Below are 25,567 nucleotides of genomic sequence, written 5' to 3'. Positions count from 1 at the left end.
CACAGCTGGAATAAAGCTGAACCCTCGCTGTCCTCTCACACTTAAGGATCTGAAGTTCCCTTTTTTCAATTCTGTTGACAGCTGTGAACTGTTTGTTAAAAAGGCCAAAACTCTATGTACATACAGATTATCTTGTATAATATTTATCCACAGTGTGTGGTACAGTTATGTCAACATCGATCAAAATCTCTGAGGAATGTTTCCAGCATCTGATAAAGTGGTCAGTGAATGTAAATTGTAAAATCTCACAGAACAGCTCGTGCTCTTACAGATTACCAGTCTAATACATAAGATGAGCTACAGCCCACATTGCTTTCGATCTACTGATTTTGTTCCACACAAATGTGTGATGTGGTTTCAGTTATGTTTAAAGATAAATTCCCATAGATTTAAATCAAGGATGTATGGAGTGCCGGCTCTATTTATTATTTTTGCCCAGCAGAGGTCGCCTTTGTTAAGGAATTAAAACCTTCATGCTCTTTGGTTCGGTTTCTGTAGTTAAATAAATAAATAAAAAAGGTCCAAATGCACAGTGATTTATTATATATTGCGTCATTTTATTGTTTTTCGTCCTGCTTCCACTCATCATAAGGTCGCCGATGAGTGCTATACATTTGCAGTCATTTCTCAAGGCTATAAAACTCTCTATGCAGTAAAGCTACAGGTAGCAATAAATCCGTTGTTCAGTCACAGCACTTACATCCTCACATCCTTCATCTATATGATTAATGTCCAACTGCGTTGTAATGCTCATCGTTGCTCTCCTGGGATGTCTCGTCACAGCAGACAAGCGTGTGATGTCATCAGCAGCCCCAGTCAGTCCGTTTTTATCAGGACAGCCCAGCTCAGTGTCGCCTGTGTCTCCGATGTGAAACAAGCAGTGGAGATCTGCCCCTGGAAACAAAAAAGGGGGATCAGGGTTGTTTCATTGTTTTCCTTTATCAGCAAAGGCAAACTCTCAGACTGAAGGATTACTCCTGACTCTGGCAACTCTGAGTTTTGTTTCTTCTTTTGTGTGAAGGTAAGCTCTTGGAACTTGTACTTGCACTCTGGTCAAGATGCTGAAAACGGGTCAAAATGTTCATTGCTTAATGTCACGTTGTTGTCATATCAGGCACGAGCACAGAAAGAAATTAAAATGTGTGAATGATGTGGAAGAATTAAAAGACAAGCTGAAAAAAACAAACAAACAAACAAACAAACGTCAAGTCCAATTTGAACTGTTTAAAATGTTGGTGGGAGCTTATGGTGTGACATGAGTCCACAACATATTTACCGACTTACCAAAGTGATGCAGTAAAATCACTTATTAGCCACTTTATTAGGTACATATGCTAGTACCGGGCTGGACTCTTTCTCTTCAGACCTGCCTTCTTACTAGCACAGATTCAACAAGATGCTGGAAACAATCCTCAGAGATTTGGGGCCATATTGACTTCATAGCATGTCAAGTGGTCATAAATGGATGGACATGGTCAGCAACAAAACTCAGGCAGGCTGTGGTGTTTAAATGATGCTCAACTGGTGCTGAGGGGGCCAAAGTGTGCCGAAGAACTATCCCCCACACCATAAGACCAGCAGCCTGACTGTTGATACGAGGCAGCATGGATAAATGCGGTTATCAGAGAAAAAAACATTTTTCAATCTTCTATTTTCCATTTGGGGTAAATTTGAATTGTAGCCACATTTCCTGTTCTTAGCTGACAGGAGTTACACCCAACATGGTCTTCTGTTGCTAGTAAGATGCTTTTCTGCATACCTTGGTCGCAACAAGCATAGTGTTGGGTAAGTTACTTTAAATTAGTAACTTAGTTACATTACTAGTTACTTCTATCAAATGTAACTCAGTTACTTCAAGTTACTCGTTACTTTCAAAGTAACTAGTTACTAGGGAAAGTAACTTTGGTTTTAAGTTAAGTTTAACTTCTTTGTGCCCCCCTCTCCCTGTTAATGCCCTACCTGGCCCCCTGGCAAAACTTTGCTAGACCCGCCCCTGCACAGTTACCAGCTGTCAGCTATATAAAAAAGGATCCTGGGATTATTTGTCTCTCAGAAACAGTTCATAACTTCCCTTCAACTCTTTCATGTCACCTAAAAGGTAAACCTGTTTCTCCATCACCTGTTCAGCTCTGATGATTCAGTAAGGACATCTCCTGGTTTCATTATAACTTCTTACCTGAAGTTCAGTTCACCTGACACTCGGACCGGCAGCCGCCTCGGGTCTCTCCTCCTCCTCCCTCCCCTTCCTCTCATCCACCTGCTGGCCTCCACCACTTGCTAATGTTACTGAATCTGTGGAAGCTCCGCGATAGCCACCACACGAAGTAATGAGTAACGACCCTATCTAAATCCCAGTAACGATTAACGCGTTCCTGATTTTGGCATAATAACTAGTTACCGTGCTCGTTACCACAATAATAACGTAGTTACTGTAACACGTTACTTAATAACGCGTTAGTCCCAACACTGGCAACAAGTTATGCAGGATGGTCATTCTCCTCTGAAGGCATTTTCACTCAGACAACTGCCGCTCATTGCATATTTTCTCCTCTTCAGATCACTCTCTGTAAACCCTAGCGATGGTTGTGTATGAAAATCCCAGCAAATAAGCAGTTTCTGAAATTCACAGACCACCAACAGCCACGAGGCATTCAAAATTGTTTTCTTCCAAGTTCTGTTGCTCAATTTGAACTTGAGCAGGTTGTCATGATCAGGTCTGGACACCTAAATATGTTGAGCTACTGCCGATGAAATGTACAGGTGTACCTAATAAAGTGGCGGGTGACTGTATATGCTTTCTGTAACACCTAACAAAAAGCTGCAATAGCATGAGTGGGAAAAACACAGATTTCCAGGACAAGACGGTGGTTTCAGTGAAGGGCATTTCTCATGTAGAAGTGGTTAAATCTCTGAGTTCTCACACAAATGGATTACACACCAAGGGAGTGACTGCACGAATAGATATTGGATGTCTTTTTTGCATAGCAGCAGGAAATCATTCTGCATGTAGCGTTTTCCCTTTTTTTTGGGTGTGTTCAAGAGGATATTAATCTGTTAAAGTGACAAAGATTTCCTGAATTAGCAGCCAGAGGAGGTGGAAATTAATTACATTTGTGCTGCAAGATTATAGATGGGTTGTATGACACTGACATACTGAGAGGAGAAACTCAGAAAGAGTTTGATGTCGAGAGAGACTTTCTGGTGCTGCATTAAACTGTAGATATGAAAGGTAGACTCATTAATGACAGCTTATGAAGTGGTGCAAATGCTTTAATGTAATCAGCAGCTTTAAAGTTATTGTGCAACGCCTTTGTCACCGAAGACACAGACTTTGGTTTTAGACTACCCAGCTCAACGTTGGACTTTTTCCTGCCAAAGCAGGTTTAACCCTGTTATTTAGTTTAGTTACAAACGTGAATCTTCATCTATTAGCATCTGCAAGAGACATTTAAGAGGATTTAAAATATTTTCTGTTAGGGTACAGTTTTCTGGCCCTTTAAGGCCTGTGTGAAGATCAAAATTGGCATGGTAAGTTACTTTTACTTAAGCTGTAGGCTATAGGCATTAATTTATGTGACATAAATTTAATATTTATGTTTTAATTTGCTTCTCTATTTATTAACCTTTCTCTCCCCTTGGTTTGTTTTTACTGTTGCATTTAATATTTCAGTTTTTATTGCATTATTAATTTTTTTTAATACTAAATATATTCTTATACATATGTTCAACCACAGTTTGCAGTGAGGTAAAAAGTGAATTAAAAAAAAAAAGTCTTGCAAACATAAGAAAAATTGTTGTTGAAGCTAAATTAAAATATCTCTACGTTAGCAGCTGCTTTGATGTTAGCTTCTTCTATGCTACAGTCCTGTGCAGAAGTCATGAGCCAATCCCCGTTTCTTTATATTTTTCTAGGAAAGTGGGAAATGGGTGGAGGGATTTATTGTAACAAACGTGTAATTACAGTGTGTAAGGCGAAAACAGAGTTTGTACAATTCAAAGCTCTTCTTTGGATGTTTCTGCCTTTTGTTCTGTTCTCTGTCAACATGATCCCACACTGCTCCGGTAATGTTGGGGTCCAGGTTTTGGGGAGGCCAATCCATGGCTGATAGTGCTCCACTGTGTGTTTTTCTATACAAGTATGATTTTATTGCATTGGCAGTGTGTTCGGGATGATTGTCATGCTAAAAAATGCTGCCAATCAGATGCTTTCAAGATGGTTTTGCACGATGGTACTTTTCTGTGTTCATAATTCATTAATTTTGACAAGATCTCCAACACCACTGGCTGAAATGCAGGACTTTGGGTTTTTTCCTGTTACTGTATGTGAAATGACACGACTTTCAGATCCTGTTCATTTGCTGTAGATAGTTTTGTTTCTTTAGACCTGCCACTTCTTTTGTCCTCTGACACACTGCACATTATGCTGAGATATGCTGAAATTTTGAAGTAACAGCTTTTTGAGAATCACTTTGTTCTTGCAAAAATACAATGTTATGTCAAACTGTGTTATCTTTGGCATTTTTTATAGATTCAACTAAAGCTATGTGAACAAACGATGTGTTTTTGTGACAGGCTGCTAACAACAAAGTGCCTAAAGATACAATTTAAAATGGTTTCTTTGCTGAGTTACATGTTATGTAGCCACAACACTGGTTCATCCCTTGAGTTAGGAGACTTTTTTGTGCTTGAATGATTGTGAAGTAGCTTAACAAACAAAAAAAGCATTCTTCTGAAAATGGGTGAAAAAGCAGCCACTGTGCCCCCAAAAATGTATTTCTGGCTCCTTGGAAGCAAAATAGAAAGAAATGAGGGTGGCTCCGGACGTTTGCACAGCACTACATGTGTCAGGAAAAACTGAGCTTCTTGTTGACTGAAGGATACATGTTTTTTTAATGTATGAACCACACTAGGTTCAAGAGCTTCTGCCACACCAACTGTACAGGTATTTGACGTGGTGATGTCTTCTGGCTAAACTTTGGTTAAACCTGCTCACAGTGCTTAATAAGCATGCAGGAAGGAAGGAAGGGAGAACGGAGGAAGCAACAGGTCAAATCTGTAACCTCATCGTCCAAAAAAGGAGAGGACTGCTCATTACAAGTTAAAAACATGAAGCTACAAGCATTTCCCTCTCAGTTTCAAAGGATGGGGGACCTGATATTGGCTTTGAAAGATAATTAGAAGGCAAAATTACAAATTTAATAGTAAAAATAATAATACGAAGATACCAAATTTTAATGCTAAATGTGTTATTTTATGGTCCTGGCAGTACAGAGCACGTGAACGTTGAGTTTGTTTCCAGCTCCTGTCAGCACATTGTGTGCTGGATCAGCCCAGCAGCTGCTGCAGCTCAGGAAGTGTTGTTGTTATTATCGGGCCTTTGGGAGAAAACTATTTGGGATAGTGGTGACATTTTTACCTGTTCCTCCAACACTAATAAAAATAACATCCAACGAAGTATAAAAATATCGTCCAGTCTAATGGCGAGTGTCCAAAGGCTATGCTTTTAATCTGTATGCGACCAGCACCTGTAATATGTTGTGTGCATATTTTGGAGAAATTTTTTTCCTCAGCTGCAACTCTTGTGACTTTTCTTTAGGAAACGTATGAAGATCAGAGCGCACATGGATCTGAGCTACATCGTGCTACTCCTGGTCCTGTGCTCCCTCAACAAGGTACTTAAATGTTTTCCTTTACTATTGATAACAGGGACAACAGTCTGGTACATATTTATGAGTTGAGCATTAACTGTCACACCATGAGTTGATGTTTTAAGGTTTTTTTTAGTAAAGAAAATGATAAGTTGGCCCTGCTGGAATAAATGATATATCTTGAGAGCATTTTCCTTTTTTTAATGTCAGATAAATGTTCCCAGATGTATCACAGAGTGTTGAATTTGCATTTGAAAAATAATCTCAGCTATTTAAAATAAACTTCATGCAAACTCGTTGTTTCTAACAAACAACTCTCTGTCAAAATACAGTAAACTCTTTTATTTATTGGCTAAGTTTGGCTCTTTTGATTGACTGTTGCTTCCCTAAAGTTACAGAACTTGTAGTAGATCGAGTCAGAGCACAGCCACAGTAAACAGAAAGCAGAGTCTCTTTTGGTTCTAGGGTTTCACCTCTCAATAAAAATATTCTCATGCTCAGCAGGTAAATACAACCTCACAACATGACAAATTTACATCGTGTCAGTATTTATTTATCACAAACGGAGCCACAGTTAGCACGTTAAATGTAAAAGTTCAAGACACTAAAATTAGAAAAAGAATGACCAAGTGTGGTTTGTTTGGAAGGATTACCAGAAGAAAGTGTCTTCTCTCTAAAACTAACACAACAGCTCGGCTTAGGCTTGTAAAGCTGCACCGGAACAAACCACCAAACTTCTGGAACAGTGCCCTTTGAACAGATGAGACCAGTGGCGATGATTGGCCATAATGCACAAAGCCAAAAACCTCATACCAGCTGTCAGCACAGTGGTGGAGGGGTCATGATATGAGCTTGTTTTACAGCCCAATAGAGTCCAATGTGAGAAACTCTGTCTGGCAACTAAAGCTTTTTACTGTAAGAGTATAACTTCCAAGCTAAACGTATGGGATAACAGTTGAGTAGATGGCTAAATTATGTATAAAAAGTCAATTATTTTGCTTTGAGTATAGCATGAAAGGTGCTTTATGGAATAGGTTCTCCGTATGAGAGATAAACAGGATGGGACGAGTTGAGGAACACCAGCTCGAATGGTTGAATTACACATTTTTGACATTTGCAAATTTTGTGTTTCCAGATGCTGGTGGAGGCAACAGCTAAAGACGCTCACAAGGAACCAGCAAATCATTCAGTGAACCACGGAGATCTGTTGAGACTGTCTAAAATCACCATGGCCCAGTACAGATGTTTCCAGAGGATAACAGAGTCGCAGCACAAAACAAAAACGACTGGTGAGCAGTGGTAGACATGCACAGTATCACACCATAAAAATACTCAATGGCATGTAAAAGTTCTGCATAAATGCAGTAAATGCTGCAGGTATAATCTGTATATGTACCTAAAGAATTGTGTATTTTGTATTACAGTACTAAAATATGTTAATATGACTATAAAAATAATTAAAATGAAAGGAAAAGCAGAACTGAACTTTCATGCCTTTCTTCTTTAACGTGATTTTGCCGGTCTGTCTTCTGCCTCTGTTAGCGGAGCCGATGTGCAACATGACGTGGGACGGCTGGCTGTGCTGGGATGAAACTAAAGCTGGCGTTAAAGAGCAGAACTGTCCAGACTACTTTGATGATTTTGATACACACGGTAAATCTCTGTGCCCTCTGTGATTTCATATAACGTCATTAACCTTGAGCGTTCACATTATTTTTCCTTTATGTCATTAGGGTTGTTAAACTGAGAGCTGTAAAATCACTATAGACATAGCTAAGAACGGTATCGATCAGTCAATCAATAAATGATTTGAACTTTTATGCAGTTTGAATTAAAGCTTCGGCTGCTGCCTGGGCTACATCCTGCTTGGCCTGTCGGTACCTGTCAGCTGCTTCTGAAGTCCCACAGGGTTACCAAGCCTGGACTCCTCCTTTAGCTTAATGGCACTCTCCCCTTCTGCTGTCCACCTTCTGTTTAAACTCAACAGTCCCAAAGTATCAACATAATAAAATGACGATTTATTTTCAAATCTGCTCACAGTGATGGCTCAAAAAGTTTGCACAGAGACTGGAGAGTGGGCACGGCATCCGGAGAGCAACAGGACGTGGACCAACTACACAAACTGCAAAGCCAACTTCACACATCACGGAGAGGTAAAAGTGAACAAAGTACAACAAAATCAGTAAAGCACAATAGAAGTCGATAGCCAATAATTAATGCAAACCTGTATGTATTGTGTTTTGTAGCAGGCAACAATGACTCACTTCTACTTGGTTATGATTGGTCATGGACTTTCGCTGCTGTCTTTGCTGATTTCACTGGGAATTTTTTTCCATTTTAAGTAAGTCTGGCACTGTTCTTGTTTATATTTTATAGTATATTATTTTATATTTTATCTTTTGTATTGCTCTTACTGTGATTAGTTAAGATTTTGTACACCCACTTTATTAGGTACAGAACTCAAAGCAAATATCTTGGCAACAAATCACGTGGCAGCAACTCAATCCATTTAGGCGTGTAGACGTGCCTGCTGAAGTGAAAACTGAGGATCGCTCATTTAAGTAACTTGAATGTGATATGGTTGTTGATGCCAGACAGGTGGGACTGAGTATTTCAGAAAATGCTCAGCTTTTTGCCACACAGCAATCTCTAGAGTTTACATAGAGTGATCGGGGGGGGGGGGTCTGTTTCAGTTCTCTGGGTGACGATGTCTTGAGAGAAGAATGGCTTTAGTGCTTAAAGCTGCTAAGAAACAACAATAACTCAAATAACCACTTGTCGTAACCAAGCTATGCAGAAAAACACCTCAGTCTTGAGACAGATGATTTACAGCAGCAGTTGTAAGCCACTCCTGTCAACTAAGAACACGAGGTTGAGGCTACAATTCACCAAAATTGGACAATAAAAGAAGAAAAAGAAAGATGTTGCCTGGTCTGATGAGTCCTGCTTTGACATTAACATGGTGTGGTCAGAATGATGAAAACCACATGAAAGCATATCCGTGCTTTCATCCATCCTTCCTAATATCAGCAGTTCAGGCTTGTGGTGGTGTCATGGTGTGGGGGTATTTTCTTTCCATACTTTGGGCCACTTAGTAACAACTGAGCATCTTTTAAACACCTCAGCCTTCCTGAGTATTGTTGCTGACAATGTCTATCCCCTTATGATAACAGTGTACCCATCTTCTCTGCATTTTCACTCTGAATTGTTTTGTAATAAGTAGCAGAGGCTTGTAATGCTGACAACAGAAAGCAAGGAGTCAATGGAGACAAGTCACATACAACAAATGAGACCAAGTTTCATTGTAAATTTATGTTAACTGCATAAATGTGTTGAAATGTCTTGGGACTTAAATTAAAGAAAAAGGTTAATTACTAAAAAGTTTTCAAACTTTCAATCCCAGTATTTCATGTCCCATAGAATTTGCTAAATTCTGTTTTTTATTCCCTTAAATCTCCACAATTTAAATTGCCATAGATTGTTTTTCTTCTTGGTAGCTTTAATACATTTAATTTTCCTATCTCATCAGGGCCATTTAGAAACCCAAGTAGTAGATAACGTTATTAGTTTGTTATTACTAACTTTCAATGCAGGAGAAACTAGATTTAGATCTTGCACATTCACAGCAGTTAACAGCTGTTTAAAGGCTATCAAGCTGACATTTGAAAGTGCCCGAAATTGTTAGAAAGAAATCCCTAAGTAATAATAATAATAATAAATTACAAAATGCATTCCTTATTGCAACAATATACATCTATGCATGAACATCCGTCCATTTCTGATGCAGTTTTTGGCATGATGCCTGGACCTGTTTTGACTGGGGAGATGGGGTCGGTGTCTCAGTGGTGCTTGTTGTGACCTTATGGACAAATCTGTGATTCAAAAGTAAAAATCTAATGTGTCTTCTTTTCTAATAACCATCAGGAGTCTGAGCTGCCAAAGGATAACTCTCCACAAAAACCTCTTTCTCTCCTTCATACTTAACTCGATTGCGACCGTTATTGTGCTCACAATGTTAGCGAAGCAAGGACACAAATATGCTGACTCTGTGAGTGACCTGCTTTTCCACCTTTTATATTGGATAGTAACTCAGGCTCCATTTGTTTGAGTCGTGTAAAAACACGTTTTGTTTTCCTTCAGATAAGCTGCACACTGATGGAGTTCATCCATATGTACCTGATGAGCTGTAACTACTTCTGGATGCTTTGTGAGGGCATCTACCTGCATACTCTGATAGTTGTGGCTGTGTTTGCAGAAGAACAGCATCTCCTTTGGTATTATCTGCTGGGTTGGGGTAAGTTAAAGACATGTGAATATTTATGTGTGCATACTTCCTGGCTATCAAACACAAATGTCACTCAACATTATTGATTTCACAGGCTTTCCAATCATGCCGGCAGTGATATACTCAATAGCGCGTAACTTTTACTACAGTGACAAGTGAGTCTTTGGATTCACACATCCTTTCAACAGATATCACGTGTTCCCATCCCATCTGGATATAATGATCTGATCTGTTCCCTCACAGGTGCACCATAAACACTTCCTTGCTTTACATTATCCATGGACCCATCTGTGCTGCATTGGTGGTGAGTACTAAACTCTGTTTCACGTGTTTGTTGGTGCTAGTCGGGCTTGTCTGAGTATTTCAGCAGCTGCTGATGTGCTGGGATTTTCCCAAAGAACCATGATGGTCTGAAAAAGAGAAAATGTCCAGTTAGCGGCAGTTCTCTGGGTGAAAATACTTTGTTGATGTCAAAGGTCAGAGAAGAATGGTCAGACTGCTTTGAACTGACAGGAAGAGGAAAATAACTCTAATAACCACTTGTTACAACCAAGGTACGCAGGAGAGCATCTTAATAGCAGCAGAAGACCACACCAGTCTGTCCTGTCAGTTAAGAACAGGAAACCGAGTCTACAATCCATCCTTATAGGATCACCTTACATCAATGTGTCAGGCTGCTGATGGTGGTGTAATGATATTCAAGATATTTTCTTTGCACATTTGGGCCCCTAAGCACCAAAGTATTGCTGCTGACCATGTCCATCCCTTTATGACCACAGTGCACACATTTTTTGATGACTGCAGAATAAAAAATCTCAGATCATCTCAGTATATTTTCTTGAACATGACAATAAGTTCACTGTACTCTAGTGGCCTGCACAGCCACCAGACCTCGATCCAACAGAGCATCTTTGGGCTGTGCAGCTGATAAATCTGAAGCAACTGTGTCATAATGTCATGTCAACATGGATCCAAAATCTCTGAGGAGTGTTTCCAGCACTTTGTTGAATCTGTCTCATGCAGAAATAACCTGGGTGGCTGTAGCTTAGAGAGTACAGTAGCTCACTTACTAAATGAAAGGTTGGGGATTTGATCTCTGGCTATCGAAATATTCTTGGACAAGATGCTAGCTCCAAGTTGCTTGCGAGTGTTAATGTTATATAGAACGGAGCATATGAAAAGAGGTAAATGGGTGAATGACGCGTTTCCAATCTTTGAGTACTTATGTGGAGTAGAAAAGCACTTCACAAGAACCAGTTCATTGATTCCCAGTACTTCCATACCAACTGCATTGAAAGCAAACAATACCACTTTATATGCTAAAGTAAATTATGACCAACAAACTTTGACAATTTTCAGTTTACTTGATGTAAACATTGCACTGATGATATACAATGCACAAAATAATTCAAGCTGTATTAAGAAGAAAGTATGGACTTGGAGGCAAAGGTATGTTAAAGAAGGCAGGGGTCAAAAGAAATTTACAAAAAAACAACACATCTATCTGGTAAAGAGGTAAAATTGTGGAAGCTGTCATAAGGAATTAAGATGGTGTACTTCACTATATACACTAATTTATAAAACTCTAGAACCACCTATTGTCCTTATATCTTGTACGCTATGTATTTTGCTTTATGAGCAGGCTTTCTGAAGGTCTGGCACAGGTTTTCTTTCGGTGTTGACTTGATAAGAACTATCCTGTCCTTTTAATCTGCATCTGATATTTCAATAAAAAGTTGTGTGTGCCTACTTTGACTCCAGGTGAACCTTTTCTTCCTGCTGAACATCGTTCGGGTTCTCATCACCAAGCTGCGAGTGACACACCAGGCCGAATCCAGCCTCTACATGAGGGCTGTGAGAGCCACCCTCATTCTCATCCCTCTTCTCGGTATCCAGTTTGTCCTGCTCCCATATAAACCTGATGGCCACTCTGAGATCTATCACTACATCATGAACATCCTGATGCACTACCAGGTCAGTCCATGCATCGGACAAAGAGGCATAATAATGTTAATATTAGCACATATTTTACGTAATAAACTTTCTTTGTTTTATTCAGGGTCTCTTGGTTTCGACAATATTCTGCTTCTTCAACGGGGAGGTGAGTAATTGAGCAAATTAATAAATGAACAGTTGCCGATTCTTCAATAAAAAATAATTAATTGCTGTTTCTCTGTAACTTTAAACTTACTTCATGACAAGTTAATAGAATAGAATAGAATAGAATAGAATAGAATAGAATGCCTTTATTGTCACTATACAGTTGTACAATGAGATACAGAGCATCTCCTACTCAGTGTAAACATGCTGGGGGGGGTGTACAGTTCTGCAGCGTTATGTACATATGGTCAATATTAACATAGGGAAAACATATATATATACATACATATAAAATGTACAATATACAAGACGTAAGTGATATGTAATAAATAGTGTTATGTATATACAGTTGAGTTGTTGCACATAGAATTGGTATTGCACAGTGGTGGTCCTTAGAGGAAGTGGGAAGTGGGGGGCTGTGCTATCTGTGCATGTGTGAGTTCAGGGTGGTTATCGCTTTGGGGAAGAAACTGTTTTTGAGTCTGTGGGTTTTTGTGTTGATGCACCTGTAGCGCTTCCCTGAGGGAAGCAGGCTGAACATGTTGAAGCCAGGGTGGGAGCTGTCCTTGATAATGTTTGCTGCTCTGCGGAGGCAGCGGGAGGAATAAATGTCCATCAGGGAGGGGAGAGGGCAGCCGATGATCTTTTGTGCTGTCTTGACCACACTCTGAAGCCTCACTCTATCTGCTTTGGTGCAGCTGCCGTACCATACCGTGATGCAGTAGGTTAGCAGGCTCTCAATGGACGAGCGGTAGAAGGTCAGCAGCAGGTTGGAGTTCAGCTTGTACTTCCTGAGGACTCTCAGGAAGTGCAGCCGCTGTTGGGCCTTCTTGATGACCGCTGAGATGTTTCCTGTCCAGGAGATGTCAGCAGAGATGAGGACACCAAGGAACCGGAAAGTGTGGACCCTCTCCACACACTCCCCGTTGATGTAGAGGGGGGCCAAGTCGGTGCTGTGTCTCCTGAAGTCAACAATGAGCTCTTTGGTTTTCTTAGTGTTCAGTGCCAGGTTGTTTTCTGAACACCATGCTGCCAGCTTCAGGACTTCCTCTCTGTACTCTGCCTCGTCTCCCTTCGAGATGAGTCCGACTACCGTGGTGTCATCAGCAAACTTGATGATGAGAGTGTTGTTGTGGGTCGAACTGCAGTCGTGGGTGTAGAGAGAATACAGGAGGGGGCTCAGCACACAGCCCTGTGGGGAGCCGGTGCTCAGTGTGCGAGTGGAGGAGAGATGAGGGCCGAGTCTTACAGTCTGGGGCCGGTTTGTGAGGAAATCCTTTATCCAGGCACATGTGAGAGGAGGGAGGCCAAGAGTGACCAGTTTGGTGATGAGGATGTCCGGGATGATTGTATTAAAGGCTGAGCTGTAGTCCACAAAGAGCATTCGGACGTAGCTTTGCCGCTGCTCTAGGTGACTCAGCACAGCGTGGAGGGCTGTGGCGATGGCGTCTTCTGTGGATCTGTTTGCACGGTATGCAAACTGGTGGGGGTCGAATTCTGGGGGGAGGTAATCCTTGATGTGCTGAAGGACTAGTCTCTCAAAGCATTTCATGATTACCGGTGTGAGGGCCACAGGGCGGTAATCATTCAGGCTGGAGATGGGAGACTTCTTCGGCACTGGGATGATTGTGGCTGATTTTAGACAGGATGGGATGGCTGCCTGATCCAGTGAGAGGTTGAAGAGTCTGGTGAAGATGAGGGTGAGCTGGTGTGCGCATGCTAAGCAGATGGAAGTTATGGGGCAGATTTCCATTTGCTAGTAGCTTTTCCCTGGAATTCCCACTAAGCGGTCAAAGAAAATTCTGCTCTGAAGGACACCATCATTAGTGAGACTGGTTTATTGATGATGTGACTGCTGATAGGAGTAGCAGGAGTAATCTTTACGTTTGCAGAGCTATAGTCTTAAAGAAACTGGATATTATTCAGATGATAAGTTAGCTGACCTAAAGCCAAGCAAAACATATTGAGGGATGAAATGCGGCACTTAGTGAGGTCCATGATTTGATTACATCCAAGTCTTTAAACAATTCCTTTACATATAAAATTACCTTAGTTTGTTCAACTTAAATGAAAATTGGCGACTGTGTATAAAAATTTTTGTAATTCCTCAACAGTTAATGTAGAAATGTTTGTAAAACCCCTTGAATTAAAGTTGAAAGTCTGCACTTTAATCACCTCTTGATTGTTTGATTTAAGAACCACTGTTGTCATATACAGAGTCAAAATCACAAAAATAAAAAAAGGTTCTCTTGTTATAATGAATTGAGTGATTGGAGTTAAAATGTGCAGCTATGCTCAAACACATCGACTCATGCTGGGCACGAACGTTGTGGTTGAGGATTTCTTCAAAGACTTTGTGACTGTACAGTATACACATTTAATGACTTTGGAAAAAAAGGTTTGAGTGTACAGTTTTCTCTGACCACACAGTGCCAAAATGTACATTCTGACTCATTCCAGAAACTTGATGTTAGCCTGCTTTAATTATTCCAAAACCAGTTTTAATGTGTGTTTGCGATCATTGTCCTGTTGGACCCACCCAACTGTGTCTAAGTTTTAACTGCCTAACTTTTGATTTGAGGTGAAGTTGATTAATTTGGAGGTAGTACTTCTCGTTCATTATTCCAACCATTTTGTGCAAAACTTTTTTGCAACACTGGCAACAAAACAGCCCCAGAACATGATGCTATCACCACTGTGCTTGACAGCTGGTACAGTGTTCCTAGCTTTGAAAGCCTCACAATTACTCCTCCAAACATACCTCTTGTTACTGTGGCCAAACAGCTCAATCTTTTAATCCAACCATGAAGCTTTTTTGCTCGTCAATGTGAGCAGCTGCAAATCTCAGTCTAGCTTAAAGGTGTCGATTTTGGAACAGCGACGTCTTTCTTGGTCAGCTCAGCCCATGTAAAACAGGCGTTACTGTGGACAGTGATGCTGATGTTTCAGTAGTTTCTAGTTCTTGAAATTCCAAAAATAAATTCAAATTTGTTTATCCTGTTCTTGTTTTTTTTTTTAAGTTATGAAATATGTATGCTGTGCAATCACTCTACCCTGGAAAAAGAACAGTTCAATGAAATCATTAAAAGCACATCATTGCCATGACAGTCATGCCCATGATGAGTGAAAGTGAACTTCTGACCCCGACTGCATGAATTGTGCTCTATTTTCTTCCAAATAGAGCATAAAGCGAGTGTTCGCCCAGGGCACCAAACAGGCTAGGTCCGCCCTTGGAGATAAGTCCAACCACCAGCACGGATTTTTCTCTCATCGTCTTTGTTCCTCCTCTTGCAGGTTCAGAGCATTCTCCGGAGATACTGGAATCAACAGCGGATGCAGTTTGTCGGTACTTTCGCCAACGCTGACATCTTCCGCTCGGCCTCCTACGTGGCGTCGTCGCTGACCGAAGTCCACCGATGCTACAGCATCGAGAGTCACACTGAGCACATGAACGGCAAGAGCTACTCAGACATATTCCGATCGGACAGCCCTTTTGTGTGAAGCTCTTCAGGTTCATGACTTACTGTTTTGCTCTTCTCCCAAGTTTTTTGAGAAATAACACAGGTATTTCTTCCATTTTCAAAGCAAAAAACTAAACCAAAAGACACCCTCCCATATTTCACTTCATTAGAAGGACTGTGAGAACAAAGACTTAAGATCCTATGAGGATAATGCCATCAAACAACAATAAAGTGTACTGCACTGTGCAGATAACCTAGGGAATATTTCTTTTTTGTATTGTGCGGTTATCTTTTCTGGGCATTTTCAAGAGCTTGATGGAATTTAAAAGTAGACGGTAAACTAAGTGAAATACTGCTTCCTCTATCATCACTCCTTCTGACACTTCAAGTTTCATGGAGGAGCTCAGTGTCGCAGCTGTTTGCTGTTAAGCTGAATAGCGAGCACGAAGAGCAAGAAGTTTTATTTATATTATTTGTAGTGGTTATCAATGGCATTTGTAAAGTATATGTAAAATAACGTAAACTAAAATAGAAACGGATAAAAAGACACATTCAAAAATAACCTGCTCGCTTTGCAAAATGTCAATTATGCTTTAGCTGTTTGTCAAATAAAGATATGCGGCATGGGACGAGGACTGAACTCAACTTTGAGGTAAATTTTCTATTTATGTAGTTCTTGTTTTCTGAGTGAGGTCCACAAAATAATTTTGCCTGGCTTGGCGACAGCTCCAGTCTCTATTAAGTTAATACTTAATAGATAAGTATACTGGTTTGGGTCACTGTTGTTGTATTCCAAAATGCTGGAGACGTGATTGATATGTTTGTACTTAAATTTGATTGTGTATGAATGACATGTTGTAAGGGACTTAACATAATGTTGTTTTTATTAGTTTCAGTTATAAACCATTCGTTGTATATAGCAATATTGTCACATAAACTCCTAACTTCTGGATCACTTATTTCACACAATGCACTGATAATTATTGTCATTCTCACTGTTACTGTCATTTAAATCAAGTAAATGGGGGGAAACTGTATATGTCTGAGATTAAAAGACAAAACTGTCCTGTAGAGCTGCTGGTTCTGGCCTTTAAAAACAGGAAGCACCTTTCCACTGCAGGTTTTCGGTGCAGGTGCAAGGTGGTGTGAAACTTTATAGGACAACATGGGGGAAACAACAATGAAAGCCAATAGGTTTGTCTAGGATCACAAGCGTGAGGCTGTCATGTAGAAGTCAACAGCATAGCTCGCAGGTCTGATATAAGGAAAATATAATTTTAAAATGCTTTAAACCTGAATTCTTTTGCAAAAGAGTTGCAATTGGTTGAAAAAAGTATTTCCAGCTCTATTGAGGCTTTACTTAACTGCCAAACATGTGATGCATGGCAATGTAGAGTCAGATGGCCCCAGCCTAGAGACCAGTTTGCAACCTCCTTGCAACCACAATGCAAACTACAGGCAATTTGCTCGTGACAAAAACAATCATAAGGAGGGTTTTGGTCTCTCTTTGTGATCGATTTCACCTGGCAGCAGGCAGCAACCTCCAGTAATCACTCTCTAACCAGTGGGGAAATCTATTTTTTTCACTTGCAACAGGCGGTTGTGTCCATGTAGCAGATAATTCTAGAGCAATGTGAACACAGAGAAATCTTTGGGAAAACAGCTCTTGGCTGTTACAATCTACATGGTGAGGTTTTGTTTGAGTTGCTTGAGAGGACACACAGAACTTTGCTGTTCTTTAATTTTATGCTAGATTTTTCTATAATGGCATTTGTTCTGAATTTAACAAATAAGGACCCTCAGCAGTGTTCTAGAAGTATTTGCACTGGAGTGGGTACTTTTTGTGGGAAAGTTTAGGGCAATTTAATTTCCAAAGGGAACAAATTTTCCTACCAGTGTCTTCTACAACTTATTAATTAAATCTTGCTAAAGCAATTCTAAGTAATTTTTTAAAATATTGCATGACAATGAATCCTCTCGTACGCAGTGCTTTGTGTCTCAGAAGAACAAACTGCACCTTGCTGTTAAAGAAATCTTTGACACTGGCTTATACTGGCTTATATTATAACATTTTATTCTTGGATTCTCAGCTTTGATTTCTTGAATTAGTAGTTTGGGATTTGCAAAGTACTTTTTTGGTGAGAATGAGAAGACTGACATACATGATTGTGTTTCCTTTGTAAATAATAAATAATAAATATCAAGCTGAAATATAGCTAGCTAAAGTTAGCTGGTAACCTAATGGCTAATTTTTGACAGAGCCATGCTAGGTGTTCGATTCCCTGATGAAGCTAACCGGCTAAAATTCCTCTGGCCCTGGTGGTTATGGCTACATAACCATGGCTACTTCTCATCTCTGCGTGAGTGAGAAAACATGTTGTTACAAAAACTATGCTACCAGGTGATTACCATGAAAGTTTCCTTACAAACATAGCACGCTATACTGGTCATAATTTGACAGGATTGCTTTGTGGTCACAAAATATCCAGAACGCAGAGAGATTTTTTTTGCAATGTAAGCAGTCTATATATGATGTATTTTACAGGCCTTTGATGTCACATTAGTCAGAGTAATGTTTTTATATTAGGTCTCAGTCACAGACCAAGAGACCAGTTCCTGACCCCCTTGTAAACTCCAGTTGCTAGGGAAAAATGTGTATTGGAGAATAGTTGCCGGAGGTTGCTTGTCGTTGCTAGGTGCTGCACCAAAAACACCTCATCACAATTTTGGCTGCTGACATAATGCCACAGTCATGCATAGTTTGAATGCAAGACGGTGACCTGAACACTCATCAACTACTAGTCGAGAGCTGGTAAAAATCTGAAAAAGTGCAACACAAACAGGAAATAGAGAACATTCTCCTTCAAAGTAAAAGTTATGAATTACCAGCTTCAACTTAGAAGACAAATGGTTCCATTTAGCACTGCACTTTTCACAGTTTTGGAGAGTAGTTGTTGAGTGTTTGCAGACTAGTTGGCATCTTACATGCACTACAAGTGATTGCAACTATCCGCCAGGGACTACAGCATAGAGAGTTTTTCATGCAGCACTGCCGGTTGTTTCTCCTGCCAGTTGTCACCAACCACTTACCACCCTGTAGGGGAATACACATTTTTTTCTCATGGTTCCCAAATGGTTGCAGACTGGTCTCTCAGAACTGTGTGACTGTGGCCTTACGCCCTCAGATCCACTGTTTTTAGAATGTAAATGTAGTGTATTGACAACCTGACTGGAAAGCTGGTCTTATCGTTTCACATAAGTGTTACATATTTTGAAACTTTAAAGCAGATGTAAAACATGAATACAAGACCAAAATTTTTGTTTTGTGTCAGAGAGAAGAGCTTAAGTAATTTGGGCTGTTGTACAGTTTGTATTTTGTGGCTTTTTTTCATTCAGTTTTTTGTGATTTATTTGTTTTGTAACATTTTTCTGGATAAATCCTAACAGCACTCATTTAAACTGGAGAAACAATGCTGTAAATAAAAATAAGCTGATTTAAACTGAGATGCAAGATCATCTTTATCCATCTTTAACCATCTTAAACCATCTTTCCCACATATTTATTTAAGGGTGGGATTTCCTTGACTTCAGAAAGTGTTTCCCACTGCAATGAATATTGTTTCCACACAAAGCAGGGTGTGTTACTGTCTGCTTCTCATCCAGAATGTATGTGAGCAGGTACCATTAGGAAGTCCCAAAGGAAAAAGACTATATCTGTACTTACAGCGCATACTTTATTAATTTCAAAGGAGAGAAGCTGTAAAAGCACTTAACCGGCTACTTTTCCTCCTAAACAGATTCATTTGCAAGGACAATGCACATTGATGAAAAGCATCTGTACACGACCAGTGTTTTTTGGGGTTTTTTTATGATCTCACATGCCTTTCATAGTCATGACCTCAATCCACAAAGGACTCCTGTTATCTGTGGGTTTTTGAGCAGTGCTTGGAGCATCATTACGGTAATCATGAACCGTCCCCTCCCTTGTAATTTTCTGCAGAAACATTTCTGCAATACTTGAGCTAAGTAAGTTTAATAAGTTGGATCAAAATTAGAGGATGTGATATCCTGTGAGGTTTTCGGTAGCATGGGCTTCCTTTAAAACTGAGATAAAGTCAGAGGTGCAAATTCAGCTTGAAGAAATGCACATGTAAAAACATCAGCGCAAGATCAGTAAAGATCTGTTTTTCCTGTTTACCCATCACAGCACCACTGGATAAGCTGCACCCATCTCTATTTACTTCAATGGGAATCAGGCCACTGGATGCATTGCAGGCTTCCTGTTTCTAAGAATACATTGCCATTGAACTCCTGATCCGTCGGCTCTTGTGTGCTGGTAGCGAGCACTTCCTCAGCCTCATGACTAACACTTGTTTACTGCTTTAACTTCCTCATGCCTTCACTGAAACTTTAATGCATGTTTTTGTCCCCGGGTTTCCAGCAGTCAGTAGCAGTTCTGTGAATTTGTCAAGGCCATTTCCACAGGACGTGACTTAACAGAGACACATGTGCGCTCATGTTTGGCGGCAATCCTGCAGATGTGGCAGAAATCGTCACATAAATCTGTCTCATATTGGCATCGTCACAAGTAGATTTAATTCAGTGTAGCTGATGCACTGATCTGCAGTAATTTCCTGTGGTTACGGATAGACTGGTATAAAAATGCAGAACATCTGTTACTGTTAGCTGATGTTCAAATGAGGAAGGTAGTCCTTAGGTGGTCTTGAGCAAAGTAAACGTCACAAATGCATGATAGTGTGAAACATGCTTTGAGACCGTCAAAGTAACGCCAAGGCATTTGACACAAAGTGCGGTCTCATTCCTGTTCACAGCATTTCAAACCATCAAGCACAGTTAAGCACTATTGCTTCACACACAGCTGACATCAATTACGTGTGTGACAGTTGAGGCCTTAAGGTGGAGATTTAAATTAGGGCTTGGACTGTGTGGGATGTAGACAAGTTTATAGCCACTCATCTTGGGCGTGAATGTGATGTTAATTTGGGGTTTTTAATGATTTCTTTGAACTGTTCCTTTTTCAGAGTAGAATGACTGTAGAGCATTCACATTTAATGACTTTAAAAAACAAGACTGGATGCCTGAAGTTTACATACAATCTCAATTATAGACATTCAACTAAATCTTTGGTGGTAATGAAGATTCTACGATTATTTTTTACTTGACAAGGTTAAGGCCTGGTAATGTCTCATTAGTGACTACAATTGGTACTTTCTCTATGAAGGATTTTTCAACAACATTTATTGTATTGATAAATACTCAGAACAATCAGAAAGTCCAAGGAAATCAGTGAAGATCTAAAAAGGAGAATTGTAGATTTGACAAGTTGGGAAGGTCTCATGGAGCCATTTCTAAACAACTGCAGATTCAAAGATCATCAGTTTAGACAATTCTGGAAGAAGACCCAAGTTTCCATCCTTAGATGAGAGGAAAAATCTAGGGACCATGCAATGCTGGCTTTGCTCTGTAATGTGAGAAGAAACATGTCTTTAAATCTTACTGAGAATAAACATATGCTAGTTCGAATAATTATGAATAATTCAGAATCATTTTAATCACACTGCATCTTTATCCACTAGCTTTTCTTAGCACTTTGGTAAAAAAAAAAAAAAAAAAAAAAAAGGAAAAGCAACCACTAGATGATAAAACACTGAGTTTTTTGGAGCCAGATGTGTCTTTATTTAAATAACATTATACTAGCTAGCTGGCTTAGCAAACATAGATAATTTCTTTAAGTAGTCTTCAGGAATAGTTCTCCAGGCTTCTTGAAAGACATTCAAAGCTCTTCTTTGGATGTTTCTGCCTTTTGTTCTGTTCTCTGTCAACATGATCCCACACTGCTTCAATAATGTTGAGGTCCGGGCTCTGGGGAGGCTGATCCATGACTGATAGTGCTCCACTGTGTGTTTTTATATGCAAGTATGAATTTACTGCATTGGCAGTGAGTTTGGGGTCATAGTCATGCTGAAAATGAAGCTGTTGTCAATCAGATGCTTTCCAGATGGTGGATCAAAATCTGGAGGTACTTTTCTGTGTTCATTATTCATCAGTTTTGACAAAATCCCCAACATCACTGACTGAAATGCAGCCTCAAACCATGCACAGCGGCCACTGTGTTTTAAAGTGTATTTAAAGCACACTATGTTTTACTGTTGTAACTCTCTCCTGACCTCCTCAGTAATTATTGTTAATTATTAGAATGAGAATTCAATCAAATGTGGATTCTTCAGTCCATCAGATCCGTTGTCACTGATTTTCAGTCCAGTTTGTGTAATTTTCATACCTCAGCATTTTCTCATTGTTTTCCTTCCTTAAGAATGGCCACCCAACCTCTTCTGTGCTGGATTTCTTTTCTTTTGATTAAAGACATGACTTTAAGAAACCATTTCTGAGCTTCTGAAATGGGATGTGCCATGTGCCAAAGGGTTCAGAACCACTGCATTAAATGGTTGATGGCTCAGTTCATAATACTGCATTACGCTCTGTATGATATAAGTGATCATATACTGCATTAAAAACAATTAACAGACACTAAAACAAGTGAATAGAAATGCCAATAAGCCCGTCATGCAGTTGAAGTAAGTTAATAGTTTATCATCTGAGTTTCTGGGTCAGTCAAATGGATTTTTTCTCTCCTGAAAGAGGAAACTCCCCGCTTCCCATTTGTCATGAGTGTGGTGTATGATTGGAAAATCCCTCTGATAAAAAAGACACGGTGAGATCTACCTTACTAGCATCGTGGGCGGTATGTTAGGAATGCTGAAGAGGTCTTAATGAGCTCAGAAATGCGGGAAGAAGGTGTTCTGTCACTTCTGGCGTGGTTTGACTGGTGCAGAAAATGTGATGATACCAACCACCAGTGAACATACTGTGCATCATGCCATGCACATTTTGCAGTAGGTTAAAATAGCGAGAATTAGTTAATTTTTTTCATGGAAGAATGACTCAAGCTTGAAACAATAAGCTGAAACAATTTCCAGTAACTGCACTTCATTAGAAACTTCTCTTAGGTTTTCTTTTGAATTTGTTGAAAACAATGCTTTGCCCTGTTCATACACATACCATACGCACATCTGGCCCATAGCGTGCTGTTCTGGCCACTTGTGCATGGGGATGTTTCACTCCTGAGAACAATGGAATGAGTTCTTGGCTGTGCTTGAGGGCGTGGAGGGTGTACAGCACAAGGGTTGGGGTGAGCGATGTGGCCCCGGCTGTGTGGATGTGACCCGGGCCTGGGTGGGACCACAGGAAGTCTGCCGCTTGCTGCACGGCCCTCTCAGACCGCTGCAAGGTCATGAATTATCTAAGCGACTCATCACAGCGTGATGTCAACACTTCGTTGTCGACTTTAGAGGCTCCAAAAGGAATGTCACGATCAAATGTGTGAATATATCATGTGGAGAGTTCATTTCCCGAGTTCTAGCCAGCCAGGGGTGTAGCTAGGACCCATGACAGAATACTGCATTTCTTAAGGCAGTATTAATTAATCCTACTGAGCTATTTCATTTTTTGTTTTTCTTTTTGTCCTCTTAAAGTATTAAAGAATATTTAATACTCTGTTGCTGTAGGGTGAGGCATTTTTATCATGTTTGCAGTAGGGCACATATAACCAGACAGGTGTCAAACTAGTCAGCTTAATAATTTTATTTCAAAGTAAAATCCAAAAGTGAGCTCAGCTAAAATAAATCACAGGTGCTGTGCAAAAGTCTTGAGCCAACCCTCATTTCTTTATATTTTGGAGAAAGACAGACTTTCTTGCCACTTTTTAAAAAGTAATCTTAAGCAATGTTTCTCCAAGCTTTCTGAAGGCCTGTCAAGGTTTTCTTTGCACATAACTGCTTTTTTACTCATTTTTCAGTCCAGGCCTTGTACCTGACCATTTTCAAAAGAATGTTTTTGTTTGTTAAGCCACGTAACACTGACTTATGAATCCTTCAAGCACAAAAAGACATTTAACAGATAACCTAGCAAAACTATTTTAAATTCTGACTTAAGGAAATTTGTTACGAGCAGCCTGTCACAAAAACACATTTGTTTCCATTTCTTTAGTTGAATCTGTGAAAAATGCCAAAGATTACTCAGTTTGACATAAAATAGTATTTTTCCACCAACAAGGTGATTCCCAGTGAGATAATAGCTGAAAGCTTTGCATATCAGTGTGGTGTGCAATGTGTCCTTAAAAATTGAGGTAACTGAACAAGTAGAGGACAAAAAATCTGAAAACAGGATTCTTTGTTCAAATCAATGCATTTCAGTCAGTGGTGTTGGAGATCTTGTCAAATTTCAGATTTTGATCCACCGTGTAACACCATCTGGAAAGCATCTAATTGGCAGCAGCTTCATTTTCAGCATGACAATGATCCCAAACTCACTGCCAATGCAGTAAATTCATACTTTTATATAAAAACATACAGTGGAGCACTATCAGTCATGGTTCGGCCTCCCCAGAGCCCGGCCTCAACATTATTGAAGCAGTGTGGGATCATGTTGACAGAGAACAGAACAAAAGGCAGAAACATCCAAAGAAGAGCTTTGAATGTCCTTCAGGAAGCCTGGAGAACTATTCCTGAAGACGACTTAAAGACATGAAAAGAAGGCTGCCTAAGAGAGCTCAAACTGCTGAAGAATAAAGGTGGTCACACCAAATGTTGCCTTTCAAGTTTATTAGAATTTTACAGACTCTGTTTTTGCACGTGTTTCATTAATCCTTTAGACAATACTTCAGATGGAAATCAGTCTTTAGATTACTGGAGGCAAATCACGCAACAGTTTTTTATGTTGCAATCTGTTCAGACACTAGTATCAAAACGTTGAAAACATGAAAAAAGTCACCTAATTATTCCTTATCTGTTCAATTGAACTCCTTAACTTTAGATTTAACTTAAGATCCACGTAATTCTCTAACTGTAATAGTTGAGCTAATCTTTCCATCTACCTCCACCCACTGCAGCAGTACCCCTTGGGTTAGGTGGAGCCCTGCTTGATGCTAGTCTAAATGAACCATAGGTACTATAACATCTACCATTTGTTTACCTTGCAAACAATTGTGTTCTGATATTCAGTTTGTTTTTTGTTGTTTTACATTTTGCAGCAGGACATCTAAGACATCCCTCCTTGCAAACATCAGTTATTTTGAATCAAACTCTTGAAAACATCTCAAACAATAACCTTATTCTAGTTTTAAAGAGCACAGTTCCTCCTGCTCAGGGCAGCGGGCCAGTGTCCACTTGTACGAGGCGTGCCATCACTCTCGTCTTCGGGATCATCTTGCCAACAGGAACTCCCTAGCTCCTCTCCTAGTTTCCTGCCATTGTTCTTCTCTTTGCCACCAGGCGCAGGCTCCTCCCAGGATCTGGGAAAAGGTGGGATTCTATAGCGGCCCATTTCCCCTTTGATCAGCTACCATCACAGCTGGTGGAGGAGGGGTGTGTTAGGGGCAGAATCCATAAAAGTGACTGGCCTTTTGTGTGTATGTGAGACGTTTGACTTTAAATACCACCTCAAAAAGAGATTAAAAGCAAAACAAAACAGAAAAAACACCAGCCTGGAGCTCTGGCATGTACAATACATGATCTTAAACAATAACCCAGATAAAATCATACTTTTAGAAAGTACTGTATTCAGATTTAAGAGTACCATTTAGATTCAGATCTGATTGAAGTTTTGTGATGTCAGTGAGTTCCCACGGTTTAGGTTTACAATCTATTCTTAATGTTTCCTGTCACACCATATGAGTGAGTTTCTCCTGGAAAATATCTAATCAGTTAAATCAATTAAAAGGCGGATTTGTGGATTTACGGCACAGGGGTGTTGAAAAACACCACTGTTGACCTTCAGCTAGAAGTTAAAGGCCGTCACAGCATTAACTGCTTAAAAAGAAAAGACGTTTTTAGTCATGTGAATGAAAGTGTTGATGCAAAAAAAACCAAAACAAAAAAAAGGTTTGCTTTCCCTAAAGAGTTTTACAACACAGCTGGCTTTTTTTAAGCTGTCATGAAACCCACAACAACAACTAAAAAAAAGCACACTTTAGCCAAAATGAGAACAAAGAGAAG

General features: G+C 39.9%; 1 protein-coding gene across 2 annotated transcripts; it reads left to right on the top strand.

Annotated features, from left to right (window-relative positions):
• The first annotated feature begins 756 nt into the window (after positions 1-756).
• On the top strand, positions 757-18,998 carry LOC102304631 (calcitonin gene-related peptide type 1 receptor). Of its 2 annotated transcripts, none has more exons than XM_005920138.2 (13): positions 757-1,021; positions 5,597-5,672; positions 6,784-6,937; positions 7,191-7,301; positions 7,689-7,801; positions 7,895-7,989; positions 9,573-9,696; positions 9,789-9,942; positions 10,028-10,088; positions 10,177-10,237; positions 11,695-11,907; positions 11,993-12,034; positions 15,328-18,998. In XM_005920138.2, exons 2-13 carry the CDS (start codon positions 5,604-5,606, stop codon positions 15,532-15,534), a joined length of 1,404 nt encoding a protein of 467 aa, XP_005920200.1. In that variant the 5' UTR covers positions 757-1,021; positions 5,597-5,603; the 3' UTR covers positions 15,535-18,998. The 2 variants fall into 2 exon arrangements, with proteins under 2 accessions (XP_005920200.1, XP_005920201.1); XM_005920139.2 differs by lacking the exon at positions 757-1,021 and adding an exon at positions 2,436-3,528.
• Positions 18,999-25,567: the final 6,569 nt, after the last annotated feature.

This window comes from Haplochromis burtoni, unplaced genomic scaffold, assembly GCF_018398535.1.
Source record: "Haplochromis burtoni strain Fernald_Lab_line unplaced genomic scaffold, NCSU_Asbu1 Contig_38, whole genome shotgun sequence".
Classification (NCBI taxonomy): Eukaryota; Metazoa; Chordata; class Actinopteri; order Cichliformes; family Cichlidae; genus Haplochromis; species Haplochromis burtoni.
The sequence above is the reverse complement of the archived record's forward strand: the minus strand, read 5'-3'. Positions and strand labels throughout refer to the sequence as shown.